The sequence below is a fragment of the Arachis hypogaea genome, chromosome 17 (genome assembly GCF_003086295.3).
Source record: "Arachis hypogaea cultivar Tifrunner chromosome 17, arahy.Tifrunner.gnm2.J5K5, whole genome shotgun sequence".
Taxonomy (NCBI): Eukaryota; Viridiplantae; Streptophyta; class Magnoliopsida; order Fabales; family Fabaceae; genus Arachis; species Arachis hypogaea.
The window spans coordinates 18,098,784-18,116,151 of NC_092052.1; the positions used below are offsets into that span (position 1 = coordinate 18,098,784).

Genomic DNA, 17,368 nt, shown 5'->3' on the forward strand with positions numbered 1-17,368 from the left:
CCATTTAGCATTATCGTAAGAAATTTGTTGTCGCGGGATGTATGAATGGGGAAAAGTAACATTTAACAAGTGAACATTAACAAGTGAACATTAATCGGCAAGTGAACAAGTCTATTGCAACAATAAGAATTTAACAAAAGTAAATTATTTGATGATAAAGCGAAACCCGGGTCTTACTGAGCTGGTCAGGTCGCCTACTCGACGTGTTTACACTAGGAATAAAATCTTCTTAAGTTACCCGCGTTTCAAGTTCTCGGGACTTCCTTGCCGTCGAGTCTTTCCAACTTGTAGGCGCCCTTACCAATCACCTCTTTGACCCTGTAAGGGCCTTCCCAGTTAGCCGTCAGCTTACCTTCCCCCTGAGTCGGCATCCCGATGTCGTTGCGCTGCAGGACCAGGTCATTTTGTTCGAAATCTCTCCTGAGTACTTTGGTGTTATAGCGTAGGGCCATTCTTTGCTTCAGTGCTACTTTCGACAAATGGGCCATCTCTCTCGCCTCGTCTACTAGATCTTTCTCTACAGCTTCCTCTACTCCTCCCAGAAGCAACCGTGGGCTCGGTTCGCTGATCTCTACGGGTATCATAGCATCCACCCCGTATGTCAGGCAGAATGGGGTTTCCCCGGTGGACGATTGCTGGGTTGTGCGGTAGGACCAGAGGAAGGAGGCGAGTTCGTCGGCCCATGCTCCCTTTTTCTTATCAAGCCACTTTTTGAGGCCTAGCAAGATGACCTTATTCGCGGCCTCAACTTGGCCGTTTGTCTGGGGGTGTTCCACAGATGAGAACTTTTACTTTATGCCCAAACCGGCGAGGAACTCTGTGAACTTCTTATCAGTGAACTGTGTCCCGTTATCAGAGATAACGACCTCAGGGATCCCGAATCCAGTTACCACTTGTCTCCACATGAACTTCCGACAATTGAATGAGGATATGCTATGGCTAGTGGCTCAGCCTCTATCCACTTGGTATAGTAGTTGATGGTAACTATAAGGTACTTGACCTGCCCTGGACCGACCGGGAAGGGTCCTAGGAGGTCGATTCCCCAATGTGAGAAAGGTCGCGAAGACGTCAACAGGCTTAGCTCAGTTACCGGCGCCCTGTGGAAATTGGTGTTCTCATGGCATTTGATGCATTTCCTTACGAATTCTTTGGAGTCCTTCATCATTGATGGCCAGTAATACCCTGCTCTGATGAGCTTTCTTGCTAAAGCTTTGCCCCCGATGTGGTGACCGCAGCACCCCTCGTGGACCTTTCTGAGCACATAGTCCGTTTGATCGGGATGCAGGCATTTCAATAAAGGTTGGCTAATTCCTTTTTTAAACAAATGGCCCTGTATGATGGCATACTTGGCCGCTTCCCGCCTTATCGTTTTGGCTAGCTTGTCGTCGCTGGAAAGTCTTGCCTTCTCCAGAAAATCAATGATCGGGTCCATCCAAGAGGGTTCTGATTGGGTCAATTGGAGGACCACAGATGGTTCCTTTACCAAACCTTGAATGAGAGACCGGTTGCCGGCCCCTGGTTTGGTGCTTGCTAGCTTGGACAGGAGGTATGCTCGTGTGTTCCTTTCCCTCGGAACGTGTTGGATCGTGACCTCCTCAAATTGCTCGCTCAACTCTTTGACCTTCTCCAGGTACTTCTGTAACAGTAAATCTCTGGCTTGGTAGGTTCCATTGACCTGAGAGGTAACGACTTGCGAGTCACTGCAAACCTCTAGCCTTGTAGCTCCGACTTCCCGAGCTAAGATTAAGCCGCCCAGAAGGACTTCGTACTCTACTTGATTGTTTGACACTGGGAACTCAAACTTGATCGACTGTTCATATATGACTCCGGCGGGGCTCTCCAGGATGATCCCGGCGCCTCCGGACGTTTGGTTGCATCTACATGGAGATTCCACCATATGCTCGTTACCTCGGCCGGGTCCCCTGTTACTTCTACCAAGAAGTCAGCCATGGCCTGCGCCTTAAATGCATGCCTGGGTTCATATTGTAAGTCGTACTGGACAGCTCGATAACCCAAGTCATCATTCTTCCCGCTAAGTCGGGTTTCTGTAGTACCTGACGGATTCCATGGTCTGTTCTCACGACCACCTGATGACCTTGGAAATACTGTCGTAGCATACGGGAAGAGGTCAGGAGTGCAAGTGCCAACTTCTCTAATTTGCTGTATCTCAATTCTGCTCCTTGCAGTACTTTGCTCACAAAGTAAATTGGTTGTTGGATCTTCCCTTCTTCCCGTCCCAAAACCGCCGCCATCGCTTCATCCGTTATGGCCAAGTATAGGTAGAGTGGTTCCCCGACCTGGGGCTTCCTGAGGACAGGTGGTGTTGCCAGAATCTCTTTAAAATGCTTGAATGCTTCCTCGCATGCTGGGGTCCATTCAAATGCTATCCCCTTCCTCATCAGGTTGAAGAACGGCAGGGCTTTCGCAGCCGATGCCCCGAGGAAGCGAGACAGTGCAGTGAGCCTTCCCAACAACCTCTGAACGTCCTTGACGCAGCCTGGGCTCTTCATTTGGAGTATTGCTTGACACTTTTCAGGGTTGGCCTCCACCCCTCTCTGGGTTATCATAAACCCCAAGAACTTTCCTGCTTCCATGGCAAAGGCACACTTAAGCGGGTTAAGCCTCATGCCGTGTTGCCAGAGGGAAGCGAACACGTTTCTTAGGTCGCTTAAGAGGTCCTCAGGTCGGGTGGTCTTTGCAAGGATATCATCCACATATACTTCCACCGTTTTGCCTATAAGGTCACTGAATATTCTATTCATTAACCTTTGGTAGGTGGCCCCAGCATTCTTCAGGCCGAATGGCATTACCTCGTAGCAATATATTCCCCCCGGCATTATGAACGCTGTTTTCTCCTCGTCTGGCCGGTGCATCGGTATCTGATTGTAGTCAGAATAAGCATCCATAAAACTCAGATACCGATATCCCGCCGCCGTATCGACAAGTGCGTCAATGTTGGGTAGGGGGTAGCAGTCCTTGGAACATGCTTTGTTAAGGTCGGAGTAATCCACACACATCCTCCATTTTCCATTGTGCTTTCTTACCAGAACTACGTTCAACAACCAGGTTGAGTAGTTGAGTTCCGGATAAATCCCGCTTCGAGGAGGCTGGCCGTCTGCCTGGCCACCTCCTCTGCTCTTTCTTGTGACATTTTCCTTGAATTCCTTCTCCTCTGAGCCACCGGTTTGGCCTTCGCCTTGACAGCCAAGTGTTGCGACATGAGCTGGGGGTCTATCCCCGGCATGTCGGCTGGCGTCCGAGCAAATAGGTTGCCGTTGGCCTTGATCATTTCCATTAGGGGTTCCTTCAATTCGTGTGGGAGGTTTCTGTTCACGAAGGTGAACTTCTCCTCTGTGTCGCCGACCCTGAACCTTTCTAAGTTCCCTTCCGGCTCGGGTCTGGGCTTGTCGCTGACTCTAACATCCAGGTTGGCGAGGAACACTCCTAATGCTTCTTTAGATTTCTTCCTCAAGGAGAGACTGGCATTGTCGCAAGCGACTGCCATTTCCAAGTCTCCCTTTATGGACCCCACGGATCCGTTGTCAGTGATGAACTTCATTACCAACATCTTTGTACTGATCATTGCCCCGAGATCGTTGATAGTCTTTCTTCCTAGGATGACGTTGTAGGCCGTAGAGTCTCGCAGAACTACGAACTCAGCCATTACCGATCTCCTTCCCTGTCCCAGTCCTACGGATACTGGTAGGGAGATTATCCCGTCGGGCTTGATAAAGTGGTCGTCCAAACCTACTACGCCGTGCTGGTGAGTCCTCAAGTCAGCATCCCGGAGGACCAAGGCATCGAACACATTACGGAACATGATATCCGAGTCAGCGCCGGTGTCTACGAGGATCCGCTTGATAAGGCCGGTTCGCACTCTGGCCGTGATGACCATGGGAGGGTTTTCCGCGACCTCGTCGAACCATTGGTCTTCCGGACCGAACGAGATGGGCGGAACCCTTTTGGAGCTTCACACGGAAGAGAAGGAGACCGCCAAGTCTTTGGCGTCCTTCTTGTGTGCCGACCTTGACTTTGGAGCCGCGTCTCTTGCTATTACCACGTTTACTTTGGTAAGGCCGTGCTCGTTGTCCTCTGGCTCCTGACGTCGCTTCACTGCACGGGTCTTGTCTTCTCCCTCGTGGTCGCGATCTCGTCTCCTCGGCCCCCTGATGAGGTGGGAGAATTCAGCCAGCTTTCCGTCCCGGATCGCTTGTTCCAGCGCGTCCTTCAGGTCGAAAGAGTCTTGTGTCTTGTGTCCATAGCCCTTATGATAATCACAATAGAGGCTCTTGTTCCCCCGGTTCTGTCCTTGAGAGGTCGAGGCTTCGATAGAATTCCTTTCTCAACTATTTGCTGATAAACCTCTACGATGGGAACGATGAGGGGGGTGTAGTTGGTGAATTTTCCGACTCGGGGAAACGGCCTGGATGTCTTGCTCGACCCGCCGTCTCTGGCGTGCTCCTTCGGCCTTTCCCCACCACCGTGCTGCCGGGGTTGGTTGTAGGCCGGCTGCCGTTTGTTGGCTGCCACGACTTGGCTGACTTCTTCATCGTTAATATATTTCCTGGCCACACTTTGGATCTCTTGCATCGTCCATACCGGTTTCGTGGTGAGGTGCTTCCTGAAATCCTCGTTTAGGAGTCCATTCGTCAAACACAAGCTAGCCACCGAGTCAGTTAGCCCGTCGATCTCCAAACATTCATCGTTGAACTGGTCCAAGTATTTTCTGGTTGGCTCACCGGGCCTTTGTGTTATCCCGAGTAAGTTTATCAGGTGTTTCGCCTTCGCAATTCTGGTAGTGAATTGGGACAAGAAAGCGCAGCTAATGTCCGAAAAACTGGCAACAGAGCCCTGCGGGAGGCTGTTAAACCACCGTATTGCAGGTCCTGCCAGAGTGACCGGGAACGCGTGACACCTTACTTCGTCGCCTACTCCCTCCAAGTTCATTCTGGCCTCGAAGGTCGTAAGATGCTCCTGGGGGTCTTGGGTTCCGTCGTACCTCATGTCTGTCGGCTTATCAAAGTGCTTTGGTAGCCGGACCTCGAGGATGGAACGATGAAACAGGGTTGCGCCCATTATCACAGGTCGCCGCGTTCTCCTCGGCCTTTCTCCGCCGTCTTCCCGATCCTGCTCCGCGGTGCGTCTTCTTTCAGGCCGGGTGTATATCACGGGGTCACGACGTCTTCTTGGGCGTTCTTCTTATTCCCTAGCACTTTTAGTTTCAGATCGTGGGCTAGGCGTTCGCCGGGAGTGACTTCTCTGAGGAGTTATTCCTCGTGACACGGGAGAACGGGAATAGCTTGGTTCTAGAGTTCGTTGACGATGTTCCTGATCTGCCAGCTGGCGTTCCAGGTTCTGCATCCTGTGACGCAGTTCCTGCATTATTCTGGCGCTATTGCTGCCTGTTCCCCCAAAGGGGCGCCTCTCTTGAGATCGTGAAGACGGCTCGGGTTGTCATGGAGGGGACCTCGTGCGCTCCCGGGAGGAAGCCACGGAGGCTTCCCCTCTAGGCTCGGCCCCGCGGCCTGGTTCTCCAGGACCCAGTACGACGTCCATTTAGGCGAGTCCCCACAGACGGCGCCAATGTTCGGTAGCTCGGGTACCGGACTGTTCGGGGATATCCTTTGGTTGGTAAGGTGGGGTATCGCCTGGTTCCGGGTTGCGGGGTTGGAGTTGGAGCAGCCGACGTCCCGAGATCTTAGTGTGGAGAGAAGGGGGTGCCACCTGCAAAGACACTCCGACGCTCTAGTCAGTCAGATGTGCAGGCGAAAAGTGGGCAAGGTGATATGTGTGACGTACCTTGGGGGAGGGGTATGACCCTCCCCTTATATACCTTATCAGAAAAGTGGACCCCATAGGAGAAGGCCTCCTTCCAGGAAGTTTTCTTCTCCCCAGCTGTTATGCAGCTGGCATGGAGGGTACGTGGCCGGGTCGCCAGACAAGCGGGTACGATGACCCGTCCAAACGGGTCGGTAGGTCTCCAGGTCGGGTCGGATCGGCCTCCATGCCTAGCTGGGCTGGGCCGTAACAAATATTTTTAAAATAGTAAAAATGTGATTATAAATTTAAAATTGATATAGAGACTTAATTAAAATTTTTTAAAGTATATGAACTTAAGTATAAATTTGGTGAAATCATACAGAATAATAATAATCTTTTTTATTTTCATCCCAACACTATAGATTAAGGAATTAGAGGAAGAAACAAATAAGATTAATAAATTTTACAATTCATTTTAAAATTTTAATTGTCGTTTTAGTAATGCCAATTTCTTCTATATCAAAAAGAGATGAAGGGAGTATTTATTTATATTTTGCAGTAATGTTGTAAGCTGTGTGTCTAAGAGATATATGTCTTTAAGAAAACATTGTCGTAAAAATTATTTTGTTGTATTTCTTTATGCTACTGGAACATATATGCATGGACATGGAAGTGTGATTAGAAATGAAATTTTTAGCGGTGTCCTTTAATATTTTGTGAAACATATGTGGAATATTAATTGTTAAACCATTGGAGAAGAGTTGTATTATAAATAATTTATAAGTGTCAAAAAATTTAATATTTATCAAACCACTTATATATTTAATCTAAATTTTTTGTATAAATATTTAGATATTATTTATAAAATATATAAAAAATAGCAAAATTTAATTTCTAATTTTTTTTCATTTGTTAAAGACAGGTCATTTAGAAAAAAAATACTTGACATAAAATAAAAATTTAGAAAATGCTAAAAGGAGAAAAAGAAACAAGAACAACAAAAAAAAAAGAAAGAAGAAAAAACTTCTATATTTGTATAACAAAAATTTATATGTTTTGTAATTAAGAATTCTTTTGTTTTCATTTTATTTATGTAACTATTCTGTGGTTAGTTTTATAAAATTTTGCGTTCAACTTCACAAATTTTTATATTTTTTGTTACAGAAATTTTTATATTTTAAATTTTAAGACCAAATTTTCTTATAACGGACATTTGGATAAAAAAAATGTAAATTTTTAAGGAAAATAAAAAATTGTGGATGAAAATACAAAATTTTTTTTCTCTTCTTTGATAATAAACACACATTTTCTTACCATAAATATAGAAACTTTGAAAAAAAATAGAAAAAAAACAAAAAAAATTACATTTCCATTTTTTTAAAGCATAATTCTGTATTTAATTTTGGTAAAATATATCATGTTAAGTTATTTTTACAAAATTTCAGTATTTATATAGTAAACATTTTTATATTTTACAGTTAAAATTTTGTGTAAGTCTTATATAATTATTCTATATTCATCTTTATAAATTGCTGTCCAAGAGATTAGATTTATTGTTAGAGGAGTGCTAGGAGGTCACTAACTTTTGTGATTTATAACTATTAAGTAGTTATTAATAATGATTTTAATGGTGTGAGATTTTATCTAATGACTAAAAATTACTTACTTTTCTTTTATTGATTACATGTTGGTCAAAATTTAATAAAGTTGCTTTTCTCTAGACTTTTTCTTATTGTTATGTTATGATATGATATATGATAGGAAACATTTCAAGTGCACCAGAAAATACCGGTGTACCAGTTGTTTTAATCGTTGATTTTGATTAATATATATTATATATATTTTTTATAATCCAGATCAACGGTTAAAACAACTGGAGCACCGGTACTCCCGGTGCACTTGAAATGCTTCCTATATGATAAGATATGACATGTGACCCTTTAATTTGGTGAACGCGTCCAAAATCTATTTACTGAGAAGTGCCATCACTCAAACAGATCGCATTAAAGATTGAGCTGCCATGACCCATTCTTCTTTGTTGCGTGAAACCCTCGACCCGACTCCATGGTTGAAGCTTCATGGTGCTCGAAAGCGACCATTGATGGCCATTACGTTAAAGCGAAAAAATAAATAAATAAAGGGAAGAGTTAATAAGGAAAATTTATCTGAAAAGCTAGCAACTCATGTTTACACATTTTTCTGAAAAACAATTAGAAAGAATTGATAAAATCATATCTTTAATAAAGTTGATAAATTTTAGGATTCAAGTCTCTTAAGATTTGTATCCACATATTAGTGGTTGTTAGATTTTTTCTCTGTAGAGAACATTTTCAAATACAGGTTGTTTGTGAACTATAAGAATTATGTTCTGTGTATTTATAATTTTTGTGCATTGTTGTTACACCACAGAATCATCTAATAGTCTAAAACAGTATTAAACTATTGATGATATGGTGTAATAAAGAAAACTAACCAAAAATTGGTAAGGGTAGAGAAAAGTTATTTTACATGTCTAATGGGCTGGCCCAACCCTTATTTCATGCTGAGTTGAACTGTATTCTAGTTTTAAGACCAAAAAAGGAACTGTTGTACGGAAAAACCGTCACTTAAGAAAACAAAATAATGTGATCAAAGCCTTCTCTAATGTAGTGTTTGGTGAAGAGATAGAGATAGAAAGACTAAGACTGAGAGATAGGAATTAAAAGATAGAGATTAAAATAAATTTCAGTATTATGTTTGGTGCAAAGTGAGAGATAGAAATTGAAATAAGAATGAAATTCTAATTTAATTTGCACAAAAGATAAAATTGGAATTAATTAATTGGAATGAAGGTATTTTAGGTATAAAATGTTATTAAAGTTTCAGTCTCCATCTCTAAAAATTTTAGTCATCTGTGTCCCTACTTTTTGGAGGTATTAAAATACTGAAATTTAGGAGACAGAGACAAAAATTTTAGTACCAGTCTCTAAACTAACAAACATGATACTGAGTCTCAGTCTTCCAGTCTCTGTCTCAGTACCTCAAAACAAACGCTGCCTAAGTGACATTTCATTTGTCTCGTGAATAATACTCGAAATCAAAACTTGGCTGACACAAAATAGTGGATAAGATAAAAATATTTCATATGAGGCATTTCTTTTAAAAATTCAAAGATATTGAGTTTTTTAAAATTTTACCAAAATATATAAAAACATAAAAAAAATTGTCGAAAATTAATGGGTACAATTTCTAAAAATTTTTGAAAAATTAAGAGAAAATGTTCAATTTGGTCTCTAAATTTTTAATCGCACTTCAAATGTATCCCTGATTTTAGAAAATTACCAAATAAGTCTTCGACATTACAAAAGTTAATTCTCCATTAGTCCTTCGCATAACTGTCGTTAGTGAATTGCTGATGTGGCTGTTAATTGCCACACTGGCTGCCACCTATGTTTTACTAAAATGGCGTCGATTCGTGGGTTTAGGCTCGAATGAAGCCAAAGCGACGTCGTTTGATTTCCTTTTCCTCAAAATAAATCTATCGAAATGGTTTCCCTCTTCATTATTTTATGTTTTCCACCAAAAACTCAAAAATATTCTTCTCTTCCATGAAGTCCTTCGTCTCCCACAAGGAAGCACTTTCTGAGTGTCGCCAACGCTCATCCATGTGGCACTCTCTTTTTTTGTTCAGTGAATCGTTTCATCGACGATGCATCGTTGTCGCACATTGTTTATGTGAAAGGTAAGAATTTTCGTTTAGTATTGTTTCTTTCTTGTGTTATGTTGATGGAATGGATGGTGGATAAGTAATGTAGGGTGAACTTTATGCCATTGTCCATATTTTACGTTTTACTACATTATTTGTATTAAAAAAATCTATTAGGATTTAGGGTAATTTTTTCAAAACATGTTATGAATATAACTTAATTTAAAATTTTATTATCCTCATAAGATGATGTGTTTTTCTCTAGTTCTGAGTATATAGTTGTTATTGAATCATTAAAATTTTAGGATATAATTTTTTTTTATTTTCTGGAATATGGTTGGTTATAAGGGAACATTAATAGTTCTGTTTTGGGTTTATTTTATGTTTTTTCAGTTGAGTGAATGCTTGACACTCGTTTTCTACAATGGTGAAAAGTGTGAGATAGTCACTGATGGTAGAATTATCTACACAAGCAACTTGATTAATGAATGGATTCAGATAGATGAAGATTATCTGGATGTCTTTGTTGTGACTGGTTACTTCAAGGAGTTAGGGTATGACAAAGCTAATACGACTTGGTATTTGAACCCGGTTTAAGGGTTTGAGTTCGGGTTGAGGAGGTTGGCATTTGACCAAGATTTAAGGGATATGATCAGACGCAGCCATGCCAATAACAATGTCATTCATATTTACTTTGAGCATGGGCCTTTTAAGCCTGAGTTTATAGATATTATGGAATTGTTTGAGGATGGTAAACATGCTGATGGAAGAGGTGATAGTGAACCAGAGGTTACATCAGTTAAGGATGCTAGCACTATTTTAAGCCAATTGTATGATCCAAAAATACAAGAGACACCACTTGAGCCCCATTTCACTATGCCTATGCCAAACCCCCACCCTAGTCCCACTGCAGTTGAGCCCAACTTTGAGCCCGATCCCACTACACTTGAGTCCAATTTCGATCCCAATCCCACAACACTTGAGCCTAACCTCCAGCCCAAACCCAATGCAAAAAATTCCAAAGATTTTTCCGATTCCACTATACTTATGACCAAATTCAAGTATGATTTTCCTGCTACTGATGCCACAACCGAAAAGAAATTAACTACACCCACTTTCAACCTTAATCCAAAATCAATTGTCCCCCTATTTCTGGCCTAAAGTCCACTACCTCAAAACCTATTGCTACCAAGTCTACTGCTGTTAAGAACAAAGTCCCAAAATTCATTGTTCCCAATATCAGTAATATTAAGTGTACTGTGAGATAAACTGCACAATCATTGAGGTGTAATATAACAATGAAACATGCAGTACCCATTTTCAATCATGCAAATTTTAGATTTAATACATCTACAAAATTTACTGTGTCTAGAAAATCTTGTATAAGATCTGTTGAAAAAAGGAGTGTTCCCTCCATAATAACAATGGCTGATGATTCATTCTCTGACTCATATAAGTTTGTAGAGGATAGTCTTTATAAGCTACCATTTTTATCTGAGTTTGAAGAGTCCATCAGTGATGAGGAAGTAATTAAAACTTCATCAAGAGTTGCAGTTAAAGGAAATAATATGAAAATGAGTCAATTTCAAAAAGGAAAAGAAAAGGTTGTGGATGAAGTTATCCCCATCCATGGATTTTGAGCTAGAAAAAGAATATAATTTTGAGGACTTGTTAAGCCAAGGTTTATTTCAACATTGCACTTCAATTTCATGATTGCATAACACAATATCTTGCATAATACAGTTCTACTACCTATTGCTTGTTTATTGGTGCGGTAATTTATAACCCACTAACTAATCGGCAAGTGCACCGAGTCGTACCAAGTAATACCTTATGTGAGTAAGGGTCGATCCCACGAGGATTGATGGATTAAGCAACAATAGTATTTGATAGGCTTAGTTAGACAAACAGAAAATAATGCTTGAAAGTTCAAAGACATTAAACAATATTAAAAATATTAAAGATAAGTAGATAAATAAGTTGGGAATAAAATATTGAGAAAGCAGTTAAGGGTTCAGAGTTATCTATTTTTCTGGATTAACTTTTCTGACTAACTATTTTAATTATGTAGGATTTAATTTATGGCAAACTATATGTGACTAGACCCTAATTCCTTAGACCTTTCTAGTCTTCTCTAAAATTCATCAACAGCCAATTCCTTGGTCAATTAATTCCAATTAGGGGGTGAAGGTCAATTCTAGTTATATGCCACAGAAATCCTAATTACCCAAACATAAAAGGATTATATGTCACGTATCCTATTAAATCCAGATAAATTAGAAATTTAGGAGAATATGTTTTCAAGCTGTTGTTCAAGTAAAGAGCTTTTCCAAGTTATACAAGAACGCATATAGAAAGAGGGTCATACTTCCGTTCCACCCAAATTCATAAAATAAAGAACGAAAACAATTCTTAAATATAAATCCATACATAAATTAAAATAGAAAAAGTAATAAAATCAATCCATACAAATAGACAGAGCTCCTAACTTTAACAATGGAGGATTAGTTGCTCATAATTCAGAGTAGAAAACTAGGATTGTAAATTGGGATGGAATGGGATCCTCCCCAGGACCTGTACAAAGGAAGGAAAGCTTCCTCCTTTTATAACTAATCCTAATAAATTTAAAAATCTAATATCTAAAACTAAAAATTAAAATAATATCTTTTCCTAATTTAAGATTTGAATTTAAATTTGAATTAATTAACAGATCTTCAGTTGATGGGTGGGGACCACTTGTTCTGTCCATTCTGCAGCTTCTACTATGTGTTTTCTGGGCTGAAAATTGAGTTAAAACAGCCCAGAAATCGCCTCCAGCGTTTTTCTGCGTTTTCTGCACGTGGCGCATGTGACGCGTCCGCGTCGTCCACGTGTTCGCGTCATTTGTGCAGATTCCAATCCACGCGTTCGCGTCAGGCACGCAATCGCGTCATTGCGATCTCCTCCATTCCGCGCGGTCGCGTGAGCCATGCGTCCGCGTCGGTATTCGCTGGTCATCTCCTTGGTTTCTTCTCTTTCTCTGCAGAAACTTCATCAAATCCATCCGAATGCTACCTAAAATAAATAAAATTGCACAAAACTCAAAATAGCATCCATAGTGGCTAAAATATAATTAATTCTTAATTAAACTCAACAAATTAGATGCAACTTTACTAGAAAAAAGATAGGAAAGATGCTCACGCATCACAACACCAAACTTAAACTGTTGCTTGTCCTCAAGCAACCAAAACTAATATAAGCTTAGGATGTGAATTTGCATGAGAATAAGAGTTCGGTTAAGCTCATGTCTCTTCTTATAGTGGAGTTAACAACTGTAATCCTGAATAGTTTTGGCATCTCACTTTATCCTTTGGAGTTCAGAATGATTGGCATCCATAGGAACTCATAATTTAGATAGTGTTATTGATTCTCCTAGTTCAGTATGTTGATTCTTGAACACAGCTACTTTATGTGTCTTGGCTGTGACCCTAAGCATTTTATTTTCCAGTATTACCACCGGATACGTAAATGCCACAGACACATAATTGGGTGAACCTTTTCAGATTGTGACTCAGCTTTGCTAGAGTCCCCAGTTAGAGGTGACCAGAGTTATTAAGCACACTATTTTTGCTTTGGATCACGACGTTAACCGCTCAGTCTCAAGCTTTTCACTTGACACCTTCACGCCACAAGCACATGGTTAGGGACTGATTGATTTAGCCGCTTAGGCCATGATTTTATTCCTTAGGGCCCTCCTATCCATTAATGCTCAAAGCCTTGGATCCTTTTTACCCTTGCCTTTTAGCTTAAAGGGTTATTGGCTTTTTCTGCTTGCTTTTATTTTATTTTATTTTATTTTATTTTTTCTTTTTTTCGCAAGCTTTGTGTTTTTCACTGCTTTTTCTTGCTTCAAGAATTAATTTTATAGTTTTTCATATTATCAATAACATTTCTCTTTTTTATCATTCTTTCAAGAGCCAACAATTTTAACATTCATGAACTTCACTATAAAAAATATGCACTGTTCAAGCATTCATTCAGAATCACAGAAAATACCACCACATCTAAGTAAGCGAGACTACTCTAAAAATGAAATTCAAATTCTCATGCACTACATCTGTTCTTCTTTTTTTTTTTCAAGCTTAGTGGGCAATACATGAAACATCTTTCAGAATTAAAGCACTTAACAGAAAAATTAAACTATAACCTATGAATCTACTAATAAAGGATCATGCAGCAAACAAAGCAAACTAGCAGAAAACCAGAACATATATAATAAAAACGGGAAGGAAAAAAATGAAAGGAGCTCAACCACCTTAGTTATCTGAGCGGTCATTTTATTCTTCAGGTTGTGCTCCTTTGTGAAGATGATTCGCCTCCCTTTTGTTGCCATAGGAATAAACAGAAAACCCTTAAGCGAAGCGTCAACACCAAACTTAAAGGTTTGCTTGTCCTCAAGCAAAGAAGAACTGAAAATAGAAGGAGACAAATATTATTATGAAAGAAAAAGGAAAGGATAAAAGAACAAGAGAGAACAGGGATTGGGAGAGAGAGAGAAAGAAAATTGGGCGGCGCAAACGACGCGTTCGCGTACGTTGCGCATTCTTCATAATGACGCGTTAGCGTCAGGCACGCGTCCGCGTGCCCTGGATTTTGTGCGATTTGCGCGAAGCCAACCGCGCGCCCGCGTGACTTTCTGTTCGCATGGCTTGGAAGCCAAATTTTCATACGACGCGTTCGCGTCATGCACGCGCTTACGTGGATGGCCATATGTGCAACTGACGCGAACGCGTTAGTCACGCGTCTGACGCGTCCGCGTGACCAAATTTGTGCTTTTAGCACACCTCTTGTCCTAAGTCGGCACAATTCTCTGCCCAAACACTCTTTTACATCGAATTTGCAGGTCACGCGTTCGCGTCGGTGACGCGCCTGCATGAATGGCGAAAATCACAAACGACGCGAACGCGTGGGGTACGCGTTCGTGTGGGATCGTTTGTGTGAAAGGCATGAGTCCAGCGCCACTCCCGTGCAATTCTCTGTCAATTTTTATTTTTTACGCACACATGATTGACGCGTTCACGTCAATGACGCTTGCGCGTCGTGTGCTTTCCCCGCTTTCTTTTTTTTTTCGGCTCCTGTTCTAAAATAGCTGCATGATCAGAAAATTAGTAAGAACTTAATAAAAATCAAATAAGTAAGAAAACTACTACTAATAAAAATAAAACAAAGTAAAGCTAAGAATGAAAAGGAATGATCACACCACGGTGGGTTGTCTCCCACCTATCACTTTTAGTTAAAGTCCTTAAGTTGGACATGTGGTGAGCTCCTTGTCATGGTGGCTTGTACTTGTAATGATCCAGGAATCTCCACCAATGTTTGTAATTCCAATGGCTACCGGGATCGTAAACTAGGCGCATAACGCCTTTGAGCAAGTTGAAGCAAGTGACAAAGTCCCACGAGTGTTGATTGTGGGAATGAATTTCAGGGTCTCAAACCTTGCTTTTACACCCGTCTTCTTGTGTATCACCATTGTTCTCACCGGGTGGCAAGCAATTTGAATTCTCACAGAGACATCCAAACAACCTTCTAGACCCATTCAAATTAGTTCTACACCAATTCTTGCACTTCAATTCGGAGCATGCAACCATATTGAACCTTGCTTGACAACTCTTACCATTAACCATCTTCCTCTTACTCTTGATACCACAAAGAGCTCTAAGTTGACCATCCGTCTCCAGTAGCCCATATTCAAGTGGGAAAGTAAAGGTTAAGGATAGGAATTTTACCCTCTTGAATGTTGTATTGGATGGTAATGGCCTTGGGAGAGGTCTTGCAAGCTCCACTCCCTTGTGTTCTGCTTTGAATTCTACCACCTCTTTGCAAGCTTCCTCTTTTTCAACCTCTTTTTCTTGGTAGCTCTCTTCTAATTCAATCTCTTCTTTATTGCTTACCAAGGGCATGGGAGGTTGTGCATCTTCCCCTTCTTCCATGTGTGAGGATGGAAAGTTCTCTAATTCACTGGAGTATGAATTCCTTTGATTGATTTTCTCACTTTCTTCTATAGGATCTTGCATTATATCTCTTGGGAAGGAATTTGCTTGCTCCTCTTCCTGTGACTTGATAATCGACTGCACATGCTTCTCTATATTTTTGACACTCGTCTTTATATCCTGTAAGAATTCTTTCATGAGAAGCTCAATATCTGATGGTATTTGAAATGAATAAGGAGGAGGTGATGGTTCATGATAAGTGTAAAAAGAGGATGGCTCTTGGTATGAACATGGAGATGGTGGCTCTTGATATGGATAGAGAGATGGTGGTTCTTGGTATGGATATGGAGATGGTGGTTCTTGATAGTTGGAACATGGAGCATTGAAGTTTCTTTGGTTTTGACTTTTCCAACCAAAATTCGGGTAGTTCCTCCATCCACAATCATATGAATTACTACTTGGGTGGGAGTAGTAACTCATGTGATCTCTCTCCATTATTTTTTCTTAGCACAACACACCAAACAGAATTAAACGCACCATGTGGTAAACAGGAAAGCAAAGAAGAAAGAATAGAATTCTAAAAATTAAAATAAAAAAAATTAAAATAAAACTAACTAAGAAACACCAAACTTAATTTCAGGAATTAAAAAAAATTATTGTTATTTTATTTTATTTTATTTTATTATTATTATTTTTTTTAAATAAAAATAAAATAAAACTAATAGAATATAAAAAGTTAAAAAAATTAAACAAAGTAAAACGAAAAAGAAAAAAAAATGAAAATGAAAAGAGTAATAAAATAAAACAAAAAAAAATCAACGAGATTTTTTTTAAAAAAAAATATTTTTAAACGGAAAAAAAATAAATAAAACGGGGGCAGGGGTTTGCAAACGGGAAAAAACAAGGAAATTTTTTTTTAAAATATCTTTTTTTGAAAAATAATAAAACAATATTTAAAACGCCTAATCTAAACAATTAAACAACTAATAGTTGTTAATCACAGTCAATCTCCGATAACGGCGCCAAAAACTTGGTGCGGTAATTTATAACCCACTAACTAACCGGCAAGTGCACCGGGTCGTACCAAATAATACCTTACGTGAGTAAGGGTCGATCCCACGAGGATTGATGGATTGAGCAACAATAGTATTTGATAGGCTTAGTTAGACAAACAGAAAATAATGCTTGGAAGTTCAAAGGCATTAAACAATATTAAAAATATTAAAGATAGGTAGATAAATAAGTTGGGAATAAAATATTGAGAAAGCAGTTAAGGGTTCAGAGTTATCTATTTTTTCGGATTAACTTTTTTGACTAACTATTTTAATTATGTAGGATTTAATTTATGGCAAATTATATGTGACTAGACCCTAATTCCTTAGACCTTTCTAGTCTCCTCTAAAATTCATCAACAGCCAATTCCTTGGTCAATTAATTCCAATTAGGGGGTGAAGTTCAATTCTAGTTATATGCTACAGAAATCCTAATTACCCAAACATAAAATGATTATATGTCACGTATCCTATTAAATCTAGATAAATTAGAAATTTAGGAGAATATGTTTTCAAGCTGTTGTTCAAGTAAAGAGCTTTTCCAAGTTATACAAGAACGCATATAGAAAGAGGGTCATACTTCCGTTCCACCCAAATTCATAAAATAAAGAACGAAAACAATTCTTAAATATAAATCCATACATAAATTAAAATAGAAAAAGTAATAAAATCAATCCATACAAATAGACAGAGCCCCTAACCTTAACAATGGAGGATTAGTTGCTCATGATTCAGAATAGAAAACTAGGATTGTAAATTGGGATGGAATGGGATCCTCCCCAGGACCTCTACAAAGGAAGGAAAGCTTCCTCCTTTTATAACTAATCCTAATAAATTTAAAAATCTAATATCTAAAACTAAAAATTAAAATAATATCTTTTCTTAATTTAAGATTTGAATTT

The 17,368-nt window shown here is 39.8% G+C and overlaps 1 protein-coding gene across 1 annotated transcript; it reads right to left on the bottom strand.

Annotated features, from left to right (window-relative positions):
• Positions 1 to 245: 245 nt before the first annotated feature.
• Positions 246 to 1,897, bottom strand: LOC112762926 (uncharacterized). The gene is made up of 2 exons (XM_025808731.1): positions 1,091 to 1,897; positions 246 to 761 (listed from the first exon to the last, which is right to left on the bottom strand). The coding sequence occupies exons 1-2, from the start codon at positions 1,895 to 1,897 to the stop codon at positions 246 to 248; spliced, it is 1,323 nt and encodes a 440-aa protein (XP_025664516.1).
• Positions 1,898 to 17,368: the final 15,471 nt, after the last annotated feature.

What these genes read in the sequence shown, in the direction of transcription:
- LOC112762926 (XM_025808731.1), bottom strand. Translation starts at nt 1,897, where the DNA reads ATGGTGGAATCTCCATGTAGATGCAACCAAACGTCCGGAGGCGCCGGG. An exon ending in CCAATTTCCACAGGGCGCCG is followed by an intron (nt 762 to 1,090) that starts GTAACTGAGCTA and finishes GAACACCCCCAG; the next exon opens with ACAAACGGCCAAGTTGAGGC.